Genomic DNA, 24,032 nt, shown 5'->3' with positions numbered 1-24,032 from the left:
GGTAAAGGAAAAGAAGATGGGGACCGCTGACAACCCAGCTGATTTCTTTACTAAGTCTGTTCCATTTAGTAAGTTTAAACATTGCTTAGACTTACTAAATATTGATTACTATGTGATGTAGTAGGCCCTTAGGGGCAGTGTTGGGGAGCCCCTGTTGTAGGCATGTTGGCCTTAAGGTGGAGCTTGCCCTGGACTTGTGATGCAGGTGGAGCATTATAAGTTGTTATACTTAGTGACGAGTATGAGATGAGTCTTGGTTGAAGATTTATCGGGATGGGTCTTGTTGAAGAATTATCGGGATGTATGACTAATGCATGAGTCTTACATCGGGTGTTGGCTTGAGATATGTTCACTATGTATTGATGAGATCGTTTGCTGATTATGAGTTCTTGTCAAGGTGGACATTGTTTTTAGTATGCCTCGAACTCGGGATCAAGGACATCGCGGCTCGAGAAGAAGTGCACGACCAGCGAGTGGTTTTTTTTTGTTATAGACCAGTCGCGGCTCGCGAATTGATATGCGGCCCGTGACCTCAACTGGCGAAATTCGCGGTTTTTTGTTTTACGTGATTTTCTTGACGGTTACCTTTATTTGTGGTCGGTTATTTGTGGATACTTAGACCCCAAGTTGTCTTTTAAGATGGTTTTAATATATATACCCTCTCTTGTTAATACTAGGTTTTAATGATTCACAAATTGAGAGAGATCACAAGTGAGCCAATAAATTTGTGAGTGTGATTGAGATTCATCTTGTAAATTCTTTGCGATCATAGTGAAAATATTTGATCTCGGTGCCGGTGGACGTAGCTATCACATTGATAGTGAACCACATTAAATCTCTTGTGTCATTTTCTTATTGTTTGCATTGAATTTCTTATTGTTTCATTATTGTTCATCGAACTTGCTTCCACTGTCGCACAACACACTCGGACTCTGGTACATATCCAAATATCCATCTCAACAACTTTATGAAAGTTTCAATGATTTTGGTCTAAAATGAAGTGTCTTTGTGTAGTACCAATGTTCGAATGTGGAGGATTAGACATGGGTACAGGATAAGTGAGGTGAAATAAGAGTCTGAGTAACACATGACTGATATTTAAGGATTTGTGCTTTATGTTTAGTCCAAATATGGTTATAATCCGCTAAACGTTATGGACTTTGTATCTTTGTCGAAGATCATATATTCTTTTGATGTAATAAGTTGCACATTGTATGAACCTTCTTATGTATTCCATTATGATCTAAAAGAAGTCAAAACTATTTAACAATGTCTGAAAATGTCACTCAGACCTCATTTGAGATCTTTAAACACCAATGAGAAGCAACTTTGCTGAATGTTTTTCACTGTAGTATTTGAGTGATATCTACAGCCACCTTTCCCTTCATGTAATAATATTATATAGTTAGAATTATGATCTCATCGTCTTATTAGCTTTTTCTTCAAATAAGCTGAAGGATGCAATAAATCTGTGCTTTCAAGGTTTCATGTTAGCTCTTTCTTTTCTTCTAACGAGGATATGTCAAAGAATGATGCCATTTCTAGTTCGAGTATAGTGTTGGTATGATGGAATTAATCTCACATAATCAAGGAATGTCGCACTTACTATTTTGGCCATAAATATGTATATGTGTTTTTCCCTTTTCTTCCTTGTCAATTAATGTGTTCATATTCCAATTTCTGAATGCCACAGCCATTAGAATATTATTAAATTCTGTTATCTGTTTAAGATTTGCTCTTTCTGTGGTATACATTCTCGTTTATCATTTATTTCTATCCTTGAGCTGAACTAAGTTCTTTTTAAACAATGGTACTGACTTGCTTCTTTCTTGTATGTCACAGATTGTTTAGGTAGGCGTTTTGGACTCAGGCTTTGTATTACTCTATCGCTCTGCCTCCCTTTTTGTCCTCATGTTTCATTGCTAGCAGAAATTTGTATAAGATGGATTTTTGGGATGTTTAATCTTTGATGTCTTGTAGCAGTAGCTCTCAAAGGTAGACTCTTCCTTTTGTAGGGCTACTTGGAAACTCGAGTACGTGTCCGATTGTTTGTCTTGGATAATTATGAAAAAAATACGGTGTATTGTGTCCAAAATTAAGTGTCCAAGTGTCTTACCCATGTCTGAATGTTGAAGACCCGAAACGGCTGCTTGAGGTAAAAGTAAAACATAAAGTTCCGGTAACAAAGGCAATAAGTCTTGAATTCATATGATCATCTAAATGACATCGTATCTTAATGATCTCATCAGTATGCTGCAACATGTTTGATGTTTGCTCATCATATTTTGTCTATTTAGGAAATAGAGAGAGAAATAGCTACAGGGAGACAAGGAGAAAGTACTAGTATGAGTACTAGTATTAGTTAATTGTTTAGCCATTCATTTAGATGTATAAATATGCCTGCAGGTAGAAATTATTTTTCATTGTATTATATTGTTGAATTTTGACTGCAAACAAGAAACACAAATTCTCAAATGGAACGGTATCACGATGAAACTATTTCTGTTGAACTAGTCTAATACACAGTTATAATCTTAAAGTGATCACTTTTATTTACGGTTTTAAAGTGATCACTTATAATATTAAAATGATCAATTTTAACCTTAAAAGTGATCACTTATTATAGTCTTAGAGTGATTACTTATGAGTTAACACCGTACAATGATCACTTGCAAACTTAAAGCGATCAATTGTAGAGATGGACAGATTGTATGTGCTTGTGTTATGATGAGACGATCTCATACAAGACCGGGCGAAATAGGACTCATTTGGATTCCAACATGCACAACACAATATTTGAGGCTGAAGTTGCAAATTCTATGGGATTTTGACTTTAATTCCTTGTTTTAGTGGTTAACTGACATAATGATAAAATGATTCATAATATTGTTCATATTAAACACATAGACATACATGATTCTTTTACAGTTATAGTTATATTCTTTCAAATACAATGCTTGCGATCAAAACTTTGACACATTGATATATGTTCTGGACAGTTTTGGGAGTTTTGTATTGCCCTGAAATTTGACATCCTATGAATCTATTAAACACATCATGCTGAACCTTTTTTTGCTGTTCAGTTGTGGATCTTAATGGGTTTAGTAGGATTGAAAATTCTCATTTTTCTCTATTTATTGCTTTGTGTAGTTTTATTATGTCAGTTAGCGTGCTAGTTTTTTCTGCTCCTTTAATATATTTAGGTCGTGAGGTGAAAATGTGACTTGAAATCCCTTTGTTCCTGAGGTGCTTGTGAATAACAGAACTTTTGTTACTTTACAGATGAAGAAACTTGAAAGAGAAATTAGGGAAGCGAAGTTTGCAGAGCTGATGAACAAACACTTTGCTGCTAGTTCTATTCCCAAAGGCATCCATTGTTTGTCTCTGAAGAAAAGAATAAGCGGAATTTAGAATAGGTTAAAGATGAAAACTCAGTTTTTTTTTTTTAATCACAATTACAACTCCAATATATACAAAGACTATGAGCTAATTGCGGAAATACTTAAACTAGGATAAAACAGGAATTGCCTTAATACATTTGGCTAATTAGAGCAACTAAATATCTGCAAAATCAAATAATATTCCCACAAATCATAATTATATTCCCACACTCCCCCTCAAGTTAGGTTATGGTTCCCAATACCTAACTTGGATAAAGTAGTTTCGAAGACTTCTACTGAAACAGCTTTTGTGAGAATGTCTGCTATCTGATCTTTTGATTTCACATGTGGAATACTGATGATTTTCTTTTCCAGTTTTTCCTTTATGAAGTGTCTGTCGATCTCCACATGTTTCGTTCGGTCATGTTGGACAGGGTTTTCTGAGATATCAATAGTTGCCTTGTTGTCACAGAATAACTTGCATGCTTCTGTTGGTGGGAAGTTCAGTTCACATAGGAGTTTCTTGAGCCATAGTATCTCCGTTATTCCCTTGGCCACCCCCCCTGAATTCTGCTTTTGCACTTGATAGTGCAACTACTTTCTGTTTCTTGCTCCTCCAAGTGACTAAGTTACCCCCTACAAGGGTGAAGTATCCAGAAGTAGATTTCCTACTGTCTCGATCGCCTGCCCAGTCAGCGTCTGTATAAGCTATGAGGTCGAGATGACAATTTTTTCTAAAGAAAACACCTCTATCACTCGTGCCCTTTTAAGTATCTCAAGATTCTTATGACTGTTTCCATATGGGATGTCTAGGGTAAATGCAGAAATCTACTCACAACTCCAACTGCGTATGATATGTCGGGCCTAGTGTGAGACAGATAGATGAGCTTTCCCACCAATTTCCGATACTTCTCTTTGTCAGTTGATTCTTCTCCTGGTGTTGTTTAGAGTCTATGATTAGTAACAATTGGTGTCTCTGCTGGTTTACAGTCGATCATACCCACCTCTGCTAACAGGTCCAAGATATATTTCTTCTGATTGATGAAGATTCCCTTCTTAGATCGGAAAACTTCTATACCAAGGAAATACTTCAAGTTCCCAAATCCTTCATCTCAAATTCCTTAAATAATTTCCTCTTAAGATCACTAATCTCCTCCTCATTATTCCCAGTTATGACCATATCGTCAACATAGATGATTAAGCATGTGATCTGATTATTCCCTTTCTTCAAGAACAGTGTATGCTCAGAGTTGCTCTGATTGTACCTAAATTTTCTCATAGCTGTGGTAAATCTACCGAACCAAGCTCTTGGGGATTGTTTCAAACCATACAAAGCCCTCTTTAATCTACATCCTTCTCCTGGAGCAAATTCATCTAAAAAACCAGGTGGAGCATGCATATACACTTCTTCTTCAATCTTACCATGAAGGAATGCATTTTTAACATCGAATTAGTATAGGGGCCAGTCCTTATTAGCAGGTATAGAGAATAGAACCCTGATGGTGTCTATCTTGGCAACTAGGGAGAAGGTTTCGGAGTAGTCAATCCCATATGTCTGTGTATACCCCTTTGCCACAAGGCGAGCTTTGTATCTCTTAATAGTCCCATCAGCATGACACTTTATTGTGAAAACCCACTTACAGCCTACAGTTTTCTTCCCTTTAGGTAGCCCACACTTGTCCCATGTACTATTTTTCTTTAGTGCTGAGATCTCATCTTTCATTGCTTCTCGCCATTTGGGATTTCGGAGAGCTTCTTCAATATTGCGAGGAAGGGAACTTGAGTATAGACTGGTTTGGAATGCCACTGCTGTCTGTGCCAAATTATTCATATCACGGCTAACAGGGTATCGAGATCTCTGTGACTCAAACTCTAGATCATACCGCTTTGGAGGAACGCCTCTTTTGATTCTCGGAGGTAATTCATATCTGCATGGAGGATTAACAATATCGGATACATCATCATCAATTTGAGAATCAAGTTCAGTAACTACTTCTTGAGGCTCACAGACAACCTCTTGTTCACTAGATGCTTCAGACAAGGTAGGGGAAGCCTGAGGAGGAAGTAATACTATGTCTTCAGTGGCAATATCTGCGGGATTACCTACTTGCTCTTTCGGGTTCAGATCATTAGTCACAGACTGTGTAAGCCAGCTCAAGTCATCACATGTAGTCTCCCCCTGAGGATGAGGTTGGGAGTAAAAATAGGAGTTTTCAAAAAAGTCACAATCCATTGTGGTATAAAGTTTATTCTGAGTAGGATCAAAGCAGCGATACCCCTTCTGGTTAACACCATAACCCACAAAGATACACTTAACAGCCCTGGGTTCAAGTTTATTTCTAGCAAGTTAGGATAAATGGACATATACTACACACCCAAAGATCCGAGGAGGTAAGGAGTGAAAAGAGGGAATGGTAGTGTGATCATGGAGCGTTTCAAGGGGGGTTTTGAACTTAAGGGTTTTGGAGGGTAGTCTGTTGGTGAGATATGTGGCAGATGCAATGGCTTCGGGCCAAAAATGAGGTGGGACATGGGCTTTAAACATAAGGGCTCGACTGATTTCCAGAAGAGTACGATTCTTTCTTTCAGCTACCCCATTTTGTTGTGGTGTATGTGGACAGGAAGTTTGGTGAACGAGTCCATATGTGGTGAAGAAATTTTCCATATGTTGGTTTATGTATTCCCCCCCATTGTCAGATCGAAGAATTTGAGGCTTAGTTTTAACAATCATATTATAAAACTTAACAAAGGCATCAAATACTTCAAATTTGTGTTTCAAGAAATACACCTAGCTCATCCGAGTACAATCATCAATAAATAAAACAAAATATGAGTAACTTTGTTTACTAAACTCAGGAGCAGGGCCCCAAACATCAGAATGTATCAAAACAAAAGGTTCACTGCTATGACTATGACTAGGAGAATAGGATTGTTTATGACTTTTTGCAAGAACACATGCTTCACAGTCTAGGGCTACATTACAATTATTTAATGATGGAAAAGGACGTTTCAGATACCCTACTGACGGATGTCCTAGACGTCGATGCCAAGTCCATAATTGATGATCGGAGAACCCATGAGCAAGCAAAGTGTGTCCCTTTTGAATTGCCTCGTCCACATAGTACAGTCCATCTCGTTCAGTACCACGCCCAATAATCCTCCCTGTCTAAGCATAGTACAGTTCAGTTCCCGAGTCAATTGACTAATAGACAATAACTTATAAGGCAAGCTAGGAATAAGGAGACAATTATTTAATTTTAGAGACGGAGAAATTGTAACGGGCCCAGACTGATCTACATTCACACATTCCCCATTGGCCGTCTGAATATAGGTGCGGGTTTTTGGATTAGTGGATAAAAGATCGTGAGGGTCAAATGTCATAGTATCAGTGGCTCCGTAATCAAATATCCACAAGGATGGAAAAGGCTTACACATGAGGCCAAATTTGTGGGTCATAGGAGATGTTTTAAGTTGTGAGGACGGATGGGTTTTGGGCTTTAGGGTTTTATGTAGGGTTAGAGAATTATAAAAGGTTTGTTTTTGGAAACTTTTCATTTGTCTCTCTCCCCCTTCTTTCTCTTCTAGTCCGTCTCCTTCTTTCTCCTCTGCCTGTTCACCTGTGTCGCCATTGTTGGCTTCCTTAGCTTTTGTGTTGTGGGTTGGTCCATCAGTAGACATGTTCGCAATGTGGAGGGCACCAGCGACCATGTTAGCCTTGCCGCCGGCCTTGTTTGACGGAGCTTTGGTGGCGGCTTTCCGTTGCCGATGCTCATCCCACCACTCCGGGTAGCCGATTAACTTGAACAACCTTCCTTTGTGTGACGACTTCCTCCACAGTAACTACACTTGAGGTGAGTCTTGTCCTCCATGTCACGCCGGGATGAAGAATCTGACCGGTGGTGTTTAACGGCCAACCCACTTTCGATTTCTGAGGGATTTTTTCCCGGTGATGAAGCGTGGGTAATGATGCCACTCCTTGAAATCTCACGCCTGATTGTAGCATATGCCATTTCAACTGTTGGAAGTGGATATTGATTTAATAAGTCTCTTTTTTCTTTGTCAAAGGTCTCGTTAATTCCGGCCAAAAACTGGAATAAACGTTGTTTTTGAATGAAAGTGTTGAAGATTGTGATATCTTCAGCATGTATCATCGGGTTTGGTTGCCGTCGATCCATCTCCTTCCAAATTGTGGTTAGTTTTCCATAAAAGACCTCCAAAGGGTCTCGATTCTGTTTTAGATTGTTGGCTTGAGAACTCAGATCAAAGATCTGGAGTTCATCCCTTCCACTGCTCAATAGGACTTCAATCCCTTTCCATAAGTCCCTTGCAATAGTGTAATCTAAGAACTGGTTTATAAGATCTGTGTCGATATTTGAGATAATCCAAGACAGAACTATCGAGTCCTTTGGCTTCCATGTTCTGTAATTGGGGTCCGAGATGCTAGGAGGATCGTCTATGATGTGACAGAGACGTCCCCTGCATTCTAAAGCAATCTGCATCATTTTACACCAAGTTGTGTAATTTTGGTATGTTAGTTTTTCGGCCAATTTCAATTCTGATGATATAGTTTCAAGGGTTGAGTTTGGTTTGTGCATCTGTTGAAACAGTTTGAACATATGTTCCATCTGATCCATGGTTATGAGTTGTTTTTGGTCGGTTTCTGCCATTGTTTCATGTGAAATTGTTAAGGTAAATGATGATGACCAAAAGTGTTGTCGGTCCCGAAAAACACCTTTGGCTCTGATACCATGAAGAAAAGAATAAGCAAAATTTAGAATAGGTTAAAGATGAAAACTCAGTTTTTTATTTTTTTTAATCACAATTACAACTCTAATATATACAAAGACTTTGAGCTAATTGAGGAAATACTTAAACTAGGATAAAATAGAAATTGCCTTAATACATTTGGCTAATTAGAGCAACTAAATATCTGCAGAATCATATAATATTCCCACAAATCATAATTATATTCCCACAGTCTCTGTGTTTGACAGATGAGTACTCTTCTAATGCTCATGCTCGTAAACAATTGCCTCCTCCGGAGTTGCTCCCTTTGCTTTCTGAAAACTCCTTGCATCATTTTGTTCTGTCAACGGATAATATTCTGGCTGCATCATTAGTTGTTAATTCGATCATCATTGAAACCTGAGAAGATAGTGTTTCATGTTATCACTGACAAGAAAACTTATGCTGGCATGCACTCTTGGTTTGCTCTGAATTCTGTTGCACCTGCTATCATTGAGGTGAAGGGTGTTCACCAGTTTGACTGGTTGACAAGAGAGAACATTCCGGTTCACGAAGCCATTAAAAGCCATAATGGAATACGGAATTATTATCATGGAAACCATGTGGCAGGAGCCAATCTCAGCGAGACTACTCCACAAACATTTGCTTCAAAATTACAGGCAAGAAGTCCAAAATACATTTCATTGCTCAACCACATCCGGACTTATTTACCTGAGGTAATATATCCAAGGATCTTTTCTAATCAAATTTCACTCAATTCATTTTTCTTTTATGTTGGATACAGTAAAGTTATGTGCACGGAGTTGAAACTAGTGGTAGCATGAGATAAAATTATAAAGATTTAGAAGAAAATAAAGACATAATGATTGTAGAAGAGTTGTAGAGATATTTGTATAGTTCTATCTTCCCATTTACTTTTATAGCAATTCTTCTTTTTTCTTCTTCCCCAATGCATGCACTTTATGCACTTTTTGTGCCCGTCCTGAAAAATTACAGCTAACAATTCTTTTTGGTTTGTCCCGAACTAGTCGCAACATTTCCTTGTATGACAAACTCTTACCTAATAAATTCTACCTATTACTCCAACCAACCCTACCTTAATGCATTTAAACTATGCAATTCATTAAATTATCACTATCTCGTCATAATGATACCATTCAACCTAACTTTCTTCTCCCAACCCTAGAATTAAAAAATTAAGCATAACAACCTATGTTGCAATCATTGCCATATGATTCACTAGTTTTCACGAATTACATATTTAAAAAGCGAATTTACTAGCAAATCATGTCACACTGGTTGCGACTAATTTGGGACGAAGAGATTTAAAATAAACAACACACATTGAGGAAAGATAATAGGATATGGGAAGAGACAAAGAGTGGATGCCCATGTTAATTCTATGCGTATTTCACCATCTTTCATTTGGCAGACTTGAGTCAGTACATCTTTGGTTATGCTTTTCTTCCTTTTAGTACATCATAATATGTGGGCAGTGGACTTTGATGCTTCCTACTCTCTCACTAAAATGCACACAAGTACTTAATTCCCACACATACTCAAGTTTACTATAGGATTTTGATGCTTCCTATTCTCTCCCTGTCTCTCACACACACAATGACTCGCTCTCTTATCTTATTAAATTTCTTTCCATGCTAAATAGTAGCTTTCTAAAGAGTGGGTGGCTAGAGAAAGACAAGGAGTAAAACCTAGCCTCCCATTCCTTTTTGAGTAAAGGACTAATCTCAAACGTGTAATCACATCTCTTTTATCTTCCTCGAGCCGGGGACTCCTTTGGCCGCGCTCTCCTTTATGGGTATGAGTTGCCACCGTCTTTCCCTCCCCAGACCCTGGCCTTAGTCCTCTATGCGCGGGATATATTGGGTAGGATGATGATGATGATGCTAATCTCAAAGGGACTTCCTTTTATGACGTTTAGAGCTAACTCAAGGTGCTAAATTGCAAGCACGATAAACATTTTATGAACTAGTGTGGTAATGTATAGAGGTTCTTATATTCTTATTATCTTCTTTCTTGTGTCACATTCTTATATATCTTAGAAGTTCTCATCTAAAGCATTTACTAGTCAATCTTATCTTTACTAAAGTTCAATTTTAAACTATAAATGTAAGAGTTTTTATAAAAAATTAAATGGAGGAAATATGATTTAACCAACTTATTATTGGTCTACTACTGTGCTGAAGCTTTTGATAAATATTTTAGGAATATTCTATTAAATTGATTTTAATTAGACACCTACACATATCTTTGAAAAGTATATATGGAAATTGGAATGTAGGGAGTTTAGGTAGTTGGTTTTCTACCTTTATGCAGAATCCTTTTAATTTTGTAGTTTTTTTTTTATTTTCACAATTTTCATGGTTTAGGCTGGGTGCTTTATTTATTCTTTTTAGAGTCTTCTCTATTTTATATGCCCACTTTGATATTGCAGCATACCTTTCTTTCATATAATCTCGATATTCTGTGATGATGTAGCATGGGTTTCCTTTGAAAGCTCTGTTCTTTATCTAAGTTAATGCTTTTTGACATGGTTTTGGTGCAGCTATTCCCAAACCTTGACAAGGTGGTGTCTTTAGACGATGATGTGGTAATCCAGCGTGACCTAGCTCCTCTTTGGGATATTGATCCCTTGTCTTGCTTATGAACACCACTAACTTTACCAATTTAATTAGCTTACATGTGCATGACATTGCGTCTCTTGAATTTTTTTACATGGAAAACATAGATTGAAAGTTGGTAGTTGGTATTAGAATATTAGAATATCTTAGAATAATATCTCTTTGATTTCTTGCATATTTTTGTATATCTTTGTGATTATGTAGAATATTAGGAAAATATTTAGTTTCCTAAAGTATAATAGCAATCTTGTATGTATTGACATTAATCTTAATGAGAAAGGCAACCCGAGTCATTCTTACATGGTATCAGAAGCTTCGGTTTTTGATCCCGACTCTTTTCTTTATTCTTTCTCTCCCATGGCCTCTCCTACCACAACCAAAGGTTCGTTTTCTGAAAATCCCGTTCATTTTAACAATCACGGCTCTTCCCACCACCGTGGTGGCCACCACCACACTCGTAGTGGTGGCCGGATCCACCGTGGCAGCCACCATGGCTCCGCCAATGGTTCTGCTCCCTGGCAGCCGCAACAGCACAGGCCAAAGTCCTCTACTCCTTTTCGGCCCAGCAGATACTACTCAGGCCCATCTTCTTCTCCTTCTCCTAATTGGCATAATTGGGCCAGCCACAATTGGGCCCAGCCTGTTGCCCTTTTTCCCCTTACATCTTGGGCTCCTCCTCATTCTTACAATAATGGGTATTCTGATGGTCTTCTTGGCCCACGACCGGCGCAAAGTTATCACACCGGAACTAATGCTTCTGCGAATTATATTTCTACGGACATCGATCATGCTATGAACACTCTCTCTTTATCTACTCCGGATGAGCAATTTTATATGGATACCGGTGCCACATCTCACATGACTCGCTCTCAAGGTACTTTACTTCCTTATTTTCCTTTAAAGCATCAATTCAATAATGCTATTGTTGTTGGTAATGGTAATTTAATTCCAGTTCTTGGTCACGGGCATATCTCTTTTCCATCTTCCCAAAAATCCCTTACCTTCAAAAATGTCTTACATGCACCTAAACTTATTAAAAACCTTATTTCCGTTCGTAAATTCACTCAGGATAATATGGTTTCCGTTGAATTTGATCCTTTTGGGCTTTCTGTAAAGGATTTGGCCACGGGGAACATCGTTTTGAGATCTAATAGCACGGGTGATCTTTATCCTTTTCCTTCTACTCATGGAGCTTCTTCTTCATCTTCCACATCATCGGCCTTTTCCGCTATTTCTTCTAGCATTTGGCATTCCCGTTTAGGACATCCGGGCAATGCGATTTTAAGTTCCTTGTATTCTTCCCGTTTAATTCAATGTAATAAAAATTCTCATTTTGTTTGTCATTCTTGTCCTTTAGGGAAACACATTCAATTACCTTTTGTTAATTCTATGTCTATGAGTACTAAACCATTTGATATTATTCATAGTGATTTGTGGACATCTCCTATTTTTAGTCCATCGGGTTATAAATACTATGTTCTTTTTCTTGATCATTATACTAATTTTTTGTGGACTTTTCCTTTATTTCGCAAATCTCAAGTTTATGATGTATTTGTGAATTTCAATGCTTTTGTTAACACCCAATTTGAGCTTAACATCAAATCTTTCCAATGCGATAACGGGGGTGAATTTGACAATAATATGTTTCGTCAATTTTGTACTAGTCAGGGCATTTCACTTCGTTTTTCTTGTCCTTACACATCTTCTCAAAATGGCAAATCCGAACGCAAAATTCGCTCCATCAATAACATCATTCGCACTCTTTTGTGTCATGCTTCCCTTCCCCCGTCTTTTTGGCCTCACGCCTTAAACACGGCCACTTATCTCCCCAATATTCTTCCTTCTAAACTTCTTGGTAATCTCACTCCCACTCATGTTCTATACCGTAAGTCTCCTACATATACTCATCTATGGGTTTTGGGGTGTTTATGTTTTTCACTTTTTCCCTCTACTAGTATTCACAAACTCCAACCACGCTACACTCCATGTGTCTTTCTCGGATACCCGTCATCTCATCGAGGTTACAAGTGTTATGATTTCTCATCCTGTAAAATCATTATATCTTGCCATGTTCTTTTTGATGAGGCCACATTCCCTTTTTCTCAATCTCCTTCCCCGTCTCCCCAAAATTACCAATTCTTAGATGATAATATTAATCTTCGTTTGCTTATCACAACCCAAACAACCCAGCAATCATCTACTGGGCCTGCTTCTCCATCCAGCCCATCATTCCAATCCCTTACCCAGCACCAGCAGCTCCCTACTGGGCCTGCTACCAGCCCGTCAGACTCCTCATCCCCTATCCAGCACCCACCACTTACTGGGCCTGCTCCCAGCCCATCAGACTCCTCTCCATGCTTTCAATTCACTTCTGGGCCTGCTTCCATTTCCGGCCCAGCAACTCTGCCAACCCCCTCTTTTACCTCTACTGGGCCTGCCTCACGCAGCCCAGTACCTTGCCAACCCAATTTTTCCACTCTTTCTTCTACCACATCTTTACCCTCACCACCCGGTATGGTTACGCGTAGTAAACATGGTATTTTCAAACCCAATCCTAAATACTATTCCCAAGCCTTATCTGTTTCCTTTTCTCCCTTACCCAAATCTCCCCTTCATGCCCTTCGTGACCCGAACTGGAAGTTAGCCATGCAAGAGGAATTTGATGCCTTAATCGAAAATCACACTTGGGATCTAGTACCTTGTCCTCCTAATGCTAATATCATTCGGTCCTTGTAGGTGTTTCGTGTCAAGACCAAGTTCGATGTTCTTTTGAGCGCTATAAAGCGCGTCTTGTTGGTGATGGTAAATCTCAAAGGGAAGGCATTGATTGTGATGAGACTTTTAGTCCAGTTGTGAAACCTGCTTCTATTTGCATTGTTTTAAGTATTGCTCTTTCCAGGTCTTGGTCTATTTATCAGCTAGATGTTAAGAATGCTTTTTTACATGGTCATTTGACTAAGACTGTTTACATGCATCAGCCTCTGGGTTTTCGTGATCTTACTCGTCCTGATCATGTTTGTCTTCTTCGTAAGTCTCTTTATGGTCTCAAACAGGCTCCTCGTGCTTGGTACCACCGGTTTGCCACTTTTGCAACTACTATTGGATTTTCTAACAGCATTTCTGATAATTCCCTGTTTGTTTATTGTCATGGCTCTGATATTGCTTATCTGCTGTTATATGTGGACGATATTGCCATGAAGGATTTGGGTCCTCTTAATTATTTCTTGGGTATTGCTGTTAATCGCACTTCTACGGGCCTCTTTCTCTCTCAACAACGGTATGCCTCAGAAATTCTTGAAAAAGCTGGCATGTCTCAATGTAATCCTGTTGCTACTCCTGTTGCTACCTCCGGCAAACTTTGTACTAATGCTGGTTCTTCTTGTAAAGATCCTACCTAGTATCGTAGCTTAGCTGGAGCTTTGCAGTATCTTACTTTCACCCGCCCCGATATTTCATATGCCGTTCAGCAAGTTTGCCTTTATATGCATGATCCTCGCATTGAACATATGGCTAGTATTCATCGTATTCTTCGCTATCTCAAGGGCACTCTTCACTATGGTCTGCAGTTATATCGTTCTAATATTTCGCCTCTTTTGTCCTATACCGATGCTGATTGGGGTGGCTGTCCCGACACTCGCCGCTCCACTTCTGGTTACTATGTTTTTCTGAGTGATAATTTAATTTCCTGGTCAGCTAAACGCCAACCTACTGTTTCCAAGTCTAGTGCTGAAGCTGAATATCGTGGAGTTGCTAATGTTGTTTTTGAAACTTTCTGGATTTGCAATTTACTTCTTGAGCTGCACTGTCCTATTACCACAGCTACTCTTGTCTATTGCGACAATATTAGTGCCGTTTATTTAGCTGGTAATCCCGTCCATCATCAGCGCACTAAGCATATTGAGATCGACATTCACTTTGTTCGTGAAAAAGTCAAACGTGGTGATGTTCGGGTGCTTCATGTTCCATCTCGTTATCAGATTGCTGACATTTTCACCAAAGGTCTTCCTCAAGTATTATTTGATGATTTTCGTTCCAGTCTCAGCGTCTCCAAACCTCCCGATTCGACTGCGGGGGTGTATTAGAATATTAGAATATCTTAGAATAATATCTCTTTGATTTCTTGCATATTTTTGTATATCTTTGTGATTATGTAGAATATTAGGAAAATATTTAGTTTCGTAAAGTATAATAGCAATCTTGTATATATTGACATTAATCTTAATGAGAAAGGCAACCCGAGTCATTCTTACAGTTGGTAGTGAAAAAATGTAATTCTGAAATTTGTATCTGATTTTCTAATATGTAATACTGAAATTTGTATCTGGTTTTCTAATTTGTAGGTGGTAGTTGGTAGTGAAAAAATGTAATACTGATATTATGGTCTTCATTCTGCAGAATTTGAACTCAAACCTTACCATGTGGAAACTTGGAACACTACTGTTATGAATGGTTTAATGAATGGTGTGACTTGAGTGCACAATTGATGTGTGCATTCATATGTGACTTTTGGATTTGGAATCCAATGAGTATGATAATGTGGAAGATTAAGTTGTTAACTTATATTGTAGTGTTTAAGTGTGATTTATTGTGGTGAAGTATTCATGGGAATTATTGGTGTTAATGATGAGTAATGAAGAAGTGCAAAGGGTCTTGGAAGATACTTTGTCGAGCAGAATCTGACAGAGGAAGTCTGATGGTCGCTCAACCGAGCCGCTCGATCGAGCGAGCTCTTTGGGTTGGTCAAGCGGTCAAATAGAATGCATCTAGAAGCTGTCTGTAGCTCGCTCGACCGAGCGAGCTCTCTGTTTTGGTCGAGCGGTTCCTCTGACATGCCTAGGATGCTGGTTTTCGACCTTTCAAGTTCTTGGAGCTGTTTCATATAATTCATTATTCAATGTTAAGCATGTATGAAGTGAACAATTGTCATTGAACGTACTTAATACTATAAATAGAGCTCTCATACTCACTAAAACACACATCAAACACAACCTCTAAGCCAAACACATAGCCTTTTGTTTTATCTCTTACACAATTGTAATACTTCATTTGTAAGAGTATTTTATACTCCATTGATATAATACAAACAACAACTACACACGACGGAGGACGTAGCCATCATTGGATGAACCTCGTTAAATCTTTATGTCTGTTTGCGAGTTTTTATTATCAAACGTTGTTTATCCTTTGTTGTTTGTATCGTTCATTTAAGTTCTTAGCATCGTATCGATCTTGGCAAGTTATTTCAACTACCTCCGGCTTTGATTGCATTCAAAGGTCATGTTCATCCGATTGACCCGTCTTGGCACATGCTTGGTTTGGGCTACCAGAATAAGACAAATCTCGAAAATGTGAAGAAAGCAGCGGTTATTCATTACAATGGTCAGTCAAAAACATGGCTACCAATTGGCTTTGACCATCTGCGGCCATTTTGGACCAAGTATGTCAATTATTCTAACGATTTTATTAGAAATTGCCATATATTGGATTCATAATCATCAGTTTATTAAGAGATATGAAGAGAAACGAGGCAGGATAACAAATGATACTTGATAATGACTGCTCTGGTTTATGGGTTTCCTGTTGGCTATGAGAAACGTTTCTAAGATCAAAGGGAGGGAGGTCATTGAGTTCGTCAGAGGGATTGAAGGTTTAAGCCTCGCCAATGGCTTCCCATATTTAATGGATTGCCTTGGTGGTGGAGAGTAATAGCAAGGCTCGAGATTCATTTTCTCCATTTGTAAAATAACAACTCGTATTAATTCTTTTTGGTTGCGAAAGGACAATAATGCTCCTTGTGGGCTTCTCACATCTTATGGAATATATAGTTCAAATAACGAAAGATACCATACTACAACTGAAACAGAAATATTGCCCTTCCTGAACTTTTGTAGCTCAGTGCATCAAGCGGAAGGTCACATTGGACTTCTTATGAGCTTTCCCAATGGTTCCTCGTCTGCTCAGCAAAAAGATCGGGATATAGTTTAATTCTTTTTTCTTTTTTATATCATTTTTTAATCCTTGTTATTTCCTATCAACTAGATTTCAGTCTTATCGATGGGTAAGGTAACATTCGATATTCATCTTCTGGTACATGTACCTCATAGTTGGGAATTTAGATTATTTTTTTGGTTGGTGTATGATTGGTGCTGGCTATCTAAATGTGCAGAAATTTGTTTCTCGGACAAAAATGATCAGTTATTATCACTATTGTTATTATGATCCGCAAACAAGGTCTCATTATATAGCATTTGGTTGTTAATTTTTATGATGTTCAATGGAGATTTTGTACATAATATTTTCAATAGTTGACAGGATATATGTATAAAAAGTTGGAGAAACGAATAAAAGAGAAACAACTTGTTCGGGAGGCAACGATCTATCGAATTGGTCAATGGCCTGTTTGGAGCCGAATCCAACCTTTATTATGTGGGTTTGCTCAAGATGAATTCGTTATGTTGACCTCCTCATTCGACCACAGTGGATCCTTATTAATTACGGAATTACTGTCTGATTCTCCTAAAATCTCCTTAAATGTTCGAATGATGCAAGTTTTCATCTTTGTCCTAGTATTTTTTGCATACGAAGTCATCTCCCAATTTGCTTCTTTAATAATTTTCGCAGGAAAATGTTTTAGCATTATACTCTTTTAATCTCCACCATATAATCCTATGTTTTTCTTTGGCTTTGTTTACCTTTGGTCTTGCTTGAAGGCGAACATATAGGATTAGGAGTTTGTGTTGGGTGGTTACACACTCTCCTTAGAGAATCTTACAGTTTAGGCAAGTACCTCTATCTGTCATCCTTGTTAAAAAGTAGTTGCATTTATTTTAGTTCTAAAAATCACCAGATGACTATCTCTCTTAAACCATGTGATAGCAACCCACAAATGTATGAGAGTGCAAAATCCAAAATGGACTCCCGTATGTATTTCTAGTTCCATAGACAAAATCTCCATGAACGCTTTTGTAGCCACTATATCATCAAGAACCTCCTAGTATTTTCTTTTAATTGATTCCTCTATCTCCACTTGCGATGTGAGGCACTTATGACTTTTTAAATCTTTACCATATACAATATTCTCTCTTATAATCCTATCGTTCTTCTTTTATACCTTTACTATTTCCTTAGATGTTCGTTATCCACAATGACGCCAACTCCATTTTGATTTCTATCTTGTCATGAGCAACACAATCTATACTTCTACCTTTCACCTACTATCGTTTTGACCCTATTTATAATCCATAATGTCTCTTGTAGTAGAAAATATTAATTTTTCTCAATTTCATGATATCCACCGGCTCTAAAAATCTACAAGTCAAGCTACTAATATTTCAAGATATTGTTCTTAACCTAAGACTCTTGGGTATCTTTAACCTCCTATGCTTAAACTCTATGTGCCCTTGCTCATTTGACACCACACTCGGGACGTGTGACGCATTGTTTTTGGACGATGTCCTAGTATAAGCAACATTTTCTTGCTTATTTGACACCACAATCGGGCAATATGGCACATTGCTTCTAGACTAAAACCTGGCAACCTTTGCTTGCTTTTCACTACATGCAGGCCTAAGAAGTGTGTCACATCGTTAAGTGGGGCATGCTCCACGAGAATTGATTTTTGGCTCATGAGATGTGACTAAATTTTACTGAGCTGGTTATTACTAAGCTAGCATCACCCTCTTCCTATATCCAGACTTGAGAACGACAATAAGCAACAACCACTCACAAGCGAAATTAAAGGGACAAAATTTTTAAAATAAATAAAAAATAAAAAAGTATATCTTATGCATTTTGACTTATAGGTAAGGGAAAAAATTAAAATAGGTGACTACACAATAACAAAATAAAGACAAAATAATCTCAATGTGCACAATAAATATTATGCACAACTCCTTAATTATCTATTTACTATACTATAGTCTTCACTCTACACTCCACTCACCCAAACTGCATAACTCATACTTCCTAGTATAAAATTTATACTTTCTACGTTTTGTTTTAATTGCTAACTTTGCTACATGAGGGTTTTGCACAAAATTTTAAAAAAAATTGTGTTAAAAAATCATTGTAACTTCTAAAGAAATTTGTGTAAAAATTAATAAGGTATAATATAGGAAAAAATTAGGACGAAATAGTTCGTAAGTCATATATTATTTTAATATGCATTAAGTTTATACAAGACCCACTTATGTTCTATGTTGTTTGCCTCAATTATAATTCTCGTGCAAATCAATGAAATTGAGGGAAAAGGATAAAAATATATATATACTTTATGAAGAAGTAAAAGAAATATATGAATGATATGTCGTATTATAATAAAATAATTTAAATATGTGAACGAGAATAGAAGAAATAACATGGATTATCATGATAAAAATAAAAATATACTAAAATCATGAAACCGAATTCTCATGACCGTCATTAAGTTTTTACAAAGTTTCGAAGTGTAGAAATTGCGAACCCTCTCTCCATCTTCTCCGTAGTTGCAAATGGCTACGCTTCCTTCAAGAGCAGAAATTCTCCAATTATTCCGCTCACTTCTTCGTGTAACTCGGCAGTTTCCCGACTACAACATTAGAGAATATGCTAAGCGTCGAACAATTGACGCTTTCCATCTCAACAAATCACTTTCCGACACTTCTTCCATTTCTCAAGCTTTCGCCGACGCCAAATTTCAGCTTGATATTGCTCGACGTCAAGCCGTTGTTTACTCCCTCTATGCTCCCAAAGTCAAGAGCATTATGGAGATTTCCAATCAGTAGACCCTAATTGTTTTCCTGGTAATTCTTGTTATCATTATTCTAACTTTGGTTTGAATTTTCTCCATGTTTTTTTGATTTGCTGTTCGATTTATCCGTTTTTGCTTGGACGTAGAATTAGTTTAATAGAATCGATTTGATTGTTGTACTGTTCTGATTATGCGATGCTGCAAAGTACGTTACGCCAATTAGGTCTGAAAAAACTTCAATTCAGGAATTTAGGTCCTCCCTTTTATTTGGATTTGCCTCACAAACTGATAGAGTACGTATATGGAAGTTCATACTTTGATTTATACATGATTTCCTCTCTTTCAGTCCTCGGTTCAATAGGCGTGAGACGGCGGGCAAAGGCCATAGCTTAATGTGTGAGGCGCCCAAAACCCGTCAATTGATAAATTAAATTTAAAATTCAAAACAAAATCCTATGAAAACTTTGAAGACAAATAAAGAACAAGAGGACGAATATCTGTCCGCATTAAAGAGGAGCTAAAAGTTTGTGAAGAAGAGTCTAGCCCTAGTAGTTTATACATTGGATATGCTCATCTCTTGGGATTTGGGTCTAGATTTTCTTAGTAATTGAAATGTCATGAACTTAGTATGTTGTATTTCGTGTAAAGTGATTATGGCAAGAAGCACTGTTGTAACTAAAAAGAAAGGAAATTTATGAACAGTTCGTGAACAACTGAACATGACATGTAACTCTTTTGTGGTGCTTGAATGTTGAATATGCTATGGAACTCGTTTGTTGTAATTGAAAGTTCGTCTATCCGATATTCCTTTCCATGTATGCAGCTATCTTGTTATACACTTCTATCGTTTAAAAAGCTTGGACATCCATTGTAGCATATGCATCTATTCTTGGCTAATCCTTCATTTCATTATGTATTTTACTACCCTCCATCTTTTTACTGTTATCCTAATTGCATGGCAAACATTTGAATACTTCATCCATTCGTTTTTTATCGCAACATGTCTCTATTCTATATTCGAGCTAATTGGGAAAAGAACCTATTAAAAAATTTACTGAGGAAGTATATAATAATGATGGTTTGATAGCAGTTTTAATCTAATTTCTCTTCAACCTGGTGGTATTGGTCGTGCTATATCCATAGTTACTCTTTTCAGTCCGAAAACACTTTTAGGCAACTTTTTAACAGGTAGTATATTTGCATTTTGTCATTGTGCATGTGTCCATGTATTTATTCTTTCTCTGACTCTAGTTTCTATCTTTATCTCTATTTATCTTATTTATTTACCCTGACTCTTCATTTTATCTTTAATACTTTTATTGGCTCTTTGATACTCATACCTTGGTAAGACACTTGACACTTCATATGACTTAGAGAAAAAAATTTTCTGCAAATTAGGTGAGTTTAACTCTTAAATACATACATGTGTCAGATTTGAGTTCACGAGTCCGAGTTGCATTGATCTCTGAGCATCATTCCTTGAGTTAATGAGGATTGGAACATGATATCATTATGTCATAGAATTGTCTCTTGGGCTTTTAAAAGTGCAAAATTTTTAGTTTATGAAGTATCAATACTTGCTCTGGTTTTCAGTCAAAAAAAATTTGCTTCGTATTTTAATGTTTTACTTGCAACATTTTTCTCCAAGCACGTTCTCCAACACAAAACATGGATTTGCAATAGTTCAGTCAAGTTAAAGGAAAATATGTAAATATTGATATTATGAAACTATGTATGAAAATGAATCTAAATGGAGTCCTCTTTACTGTGTTTTTCATAGTATGTAGTACATTATTTGTCCTTTTCATTTTGCTTATATTTTCAACTTATGACGTCTCAAAGATTTTTCTATATTTCTTCTTAAGGAAATATCCCATCATTTTATTTAGTTTTCATTCACGCATTTCTTCAATTTTTAATACGAACTACGCAATTGAATTTAATTGTCTTATTTCCAACAATTCAAACAAAATAAAATTTGTAGGCTACATATTAAAGCAGATTTACAGGGACATGGAAGTATTAGTGAGAATAAGTGCTAGTCGTAGTATCAATACTGTCTGGCTATGCAAATGCGGTATCAAAACTTAGAGGAAGTATATAGCTAAGTTCAGTTTTATCCAAAACATATGGTGATGGTTAATATTTTATCGTTATCTTAATACTAGTACCATTGACCTATCATTTTCGTCACAAAATGGTGGGTCAAGGTGTAAGTAATAAGACACATTGTAGGTATGTACGTCGAAAACTGATATACTGAATCAAAACTAGCTTTTTATTGGCTGAAGTTAGTCTTGCTAAAGTCGAGTTGAACTTGATTTTGTGGACCATTAGTTAATATTTCTTTTTTATGTTTTTAATAATCATAATGTAACCAAACCTTTTGCTTCGGAAATATAGAATTCTGCCTGATTAGTAAAGTGTGAAATTTTGTTGTTTTAGTAGTAAGAGGTAAAACATTGATATAAGAAGTTTCTTGACTGGGAGCAAGAATTGCTGCAAATCAAACGTAGAAAATGAACAAATTCTCCTATAAGGTTCTTGTGTATGTTCACATCATTGACCACTTGTCAGCCTGCACACTTACTAGGATCTCTTAAAGTTGATACAGCTTCTTAGTTTTTGTTGAACATGTGTTGTCCTGGGGGCTAGGATGCATTCAGGGTGTGAGGGTCGGATGCATATGGTTGTTCCCTGCAATGGGGATCGTCGTGGGGTCTACTACTGTTTGGCTGCATACGACATAACAGAATGGAGATATCTATGAAGTAGGACCTCGTTGATAAATGAATAAAACAACAGAACACTTGATGAAACTATAACATCATCCTGTTTGTTGAATGGTACTAAAAACTGGAAATAGAAATGAATTTATGGCCCATTTGGTAGGTGGCAATAAACGATGGTAATGGAATGAAAATTAGTGTAATTTTGGTTGAAAAAGCTTTTGGCTACCTTGATAACCATGCTTGTCCAATTTCAATCATCTCATTTTCTTCATAAAATTCATTCCAACACATTACCAATGAGAGAGGTGGTATTAGGTGGTAATGAAAATTCATGAACAAAAAAATTTATTGTGATCAAAGTTTCATCACCATGGGAATGACATGGAACTTTTAATGAAACTTTACACTATAAATCATTCTCAATACCCTCATTTAGTACCATTAACCAACCGGGCCATTAATGTTAATTTTGATGAAATGTCATACTTGTGAAGCTCTCATTAAACATCTTGGCTTGATGTTCTGAACTTGAAAGTGATAATTGTTTTCTTGTATTCCCACAATGCAGATGTTGCTGAGGCCTGAGGCTTTGGGGCATTTTAATAAGTTTTGAGAGACAAATGTACATTTGGACTCCTTGTTTTATTGAGCTTTATGATACAGATGCACATGTACTCTTGCTCTCTTGGGGGTTGCAACTGCAGAAATGGTCTTGATGTCTGTATCCTAGTCCTAGTCCTGCTAGTGAAAACCAATAAGTAATAACTTGAAGGTCTATTTTTTACATAGATTGTTTTGGTTCACATGGTGCTCTATTTTCATTATATTTACATGAATATTTATTATTGCTACCTGTCTTAGCTACTGGTTTAACTCAACAATTGAAGATTGAATGATCACCCTCCATACACGAATTTTTTCTCTGTATAATGTTGAACATTTCCTAGATTCCTACGTATGGTACTACCTCAGTTATTTTTGTTTTTTTCGTTTATTTTTTGTACAGTTTTTAAAGCAAATTTTGAATTTTAATATTCTAAATATGCTTCATAAAAATTATAATATATATATATATATATATATATATATATATATATATATATATATATATATATATATATATACACTTAATAAAATATATATTAAGACGAATTTAATGAGATCTCACATAAATATAAAATGGAATATAATGAGAAGAATATTGGAGAACTCAAATTGTTGTGAAAGACGGTCTCTTCAAGGAAAATTTGAAAAAAAAAGACTTTTTAACAAAGTTAGTCAAAAATTAAGCTTTGGAGAAACTTTAATCCAAAAATAAGCGTGTTGGCCTCCAAAGCTAGGTCTAGATATACTCGCTGTTAGTAACAGCGAACCATCTATGTGCTAAAATGCAAGGCAAGGGTTTGTTCACTGTAGTAACAGCGAACAAGAACTTTGGTCAAAAAAAATCAACATGTTTGTTCGCTGTTACTAACAGCGAACAAAGCTGTTGACTTTGTTTGACCAAAGTCTTTGTTCGCTGTTAGTAACAGTGAACTAATACGGCCCTAAATACAACAACACTCCTTCCTCATTTCACCCAAGCTTTAAACCCTAACCTCTAAACCCACGAAAATCTCCCTCTTTCCACCATTAAAGCAACTTCAAACCTTAAATTGATCTCATCAATTTTCAAGTTCCTACAACTTATTAGTTCTGTCAGCTGCTACATTGTCTTTAGGTAATTTTTTTGTTTTTTGTTTATAATTTCGAAATTTAGGGCTTAATGCAATTTAGAGATAATCGACTTTGTTTGGTTTTCTTATAT

At 36.8% G+C, this 24,032-nt stretch overlaps 1 protein-coding gene and 1 pseudogene across 1 annotated transcript; both read left to right on the top strand.

Annotated features, from left to right (window-relative positions):
- The first annotated feature begins 314 nt into the window (after positions 1-314).
- Positions 315-10,791, top strand: LOC130800987 (probable galacturonosyltransferase 13; annotated as a pseudogene).
- An 8,376-nt stretch (positions 10,792-19,167) lies between these two features.
- LOC130801855 (uncharacterized) lies at positions 19,168-23,070 on the top strand. Its single transcript, XM_057665775.1, has 2 exons — positions 19,168-19,545; positions 22,794-23,070. Exon 1 carries the CDS (start codon positions 19,255-19,257, stop codon positions 19,525-19,527), a length of 273 nt encoding a protein of 90 aa, XP_057521758.1. The 5' UTR covers positions 19,168-19,254; the 3' UTR covers positions 19,528-19,545; positions 22,794-23,070.
- The last annotated feature ends 962 nt before the right edge of the window (positions 23,071-24,032 follow it).

The sequence above is a fragment of the Amaranthus tricolor genome, chromosome 15 (genome assembly GCF_026212465.1).
Source record: "Amaranthus tricolor cultivar Red isolate AtriRed21 chromosome 15, ASM2621246v1, whole genome shotgun sequence".
Lineage (NCBI taxonomy): Eukaryota > Viridiplantae > Streptophyta > Magnoliopsida > Caryophyllales > Amaranthaceae > Amaranthus > Amaranthus tricolor.
This window is presented reverse-complemented; position numbering and strand designations above follow the sequence as displayed.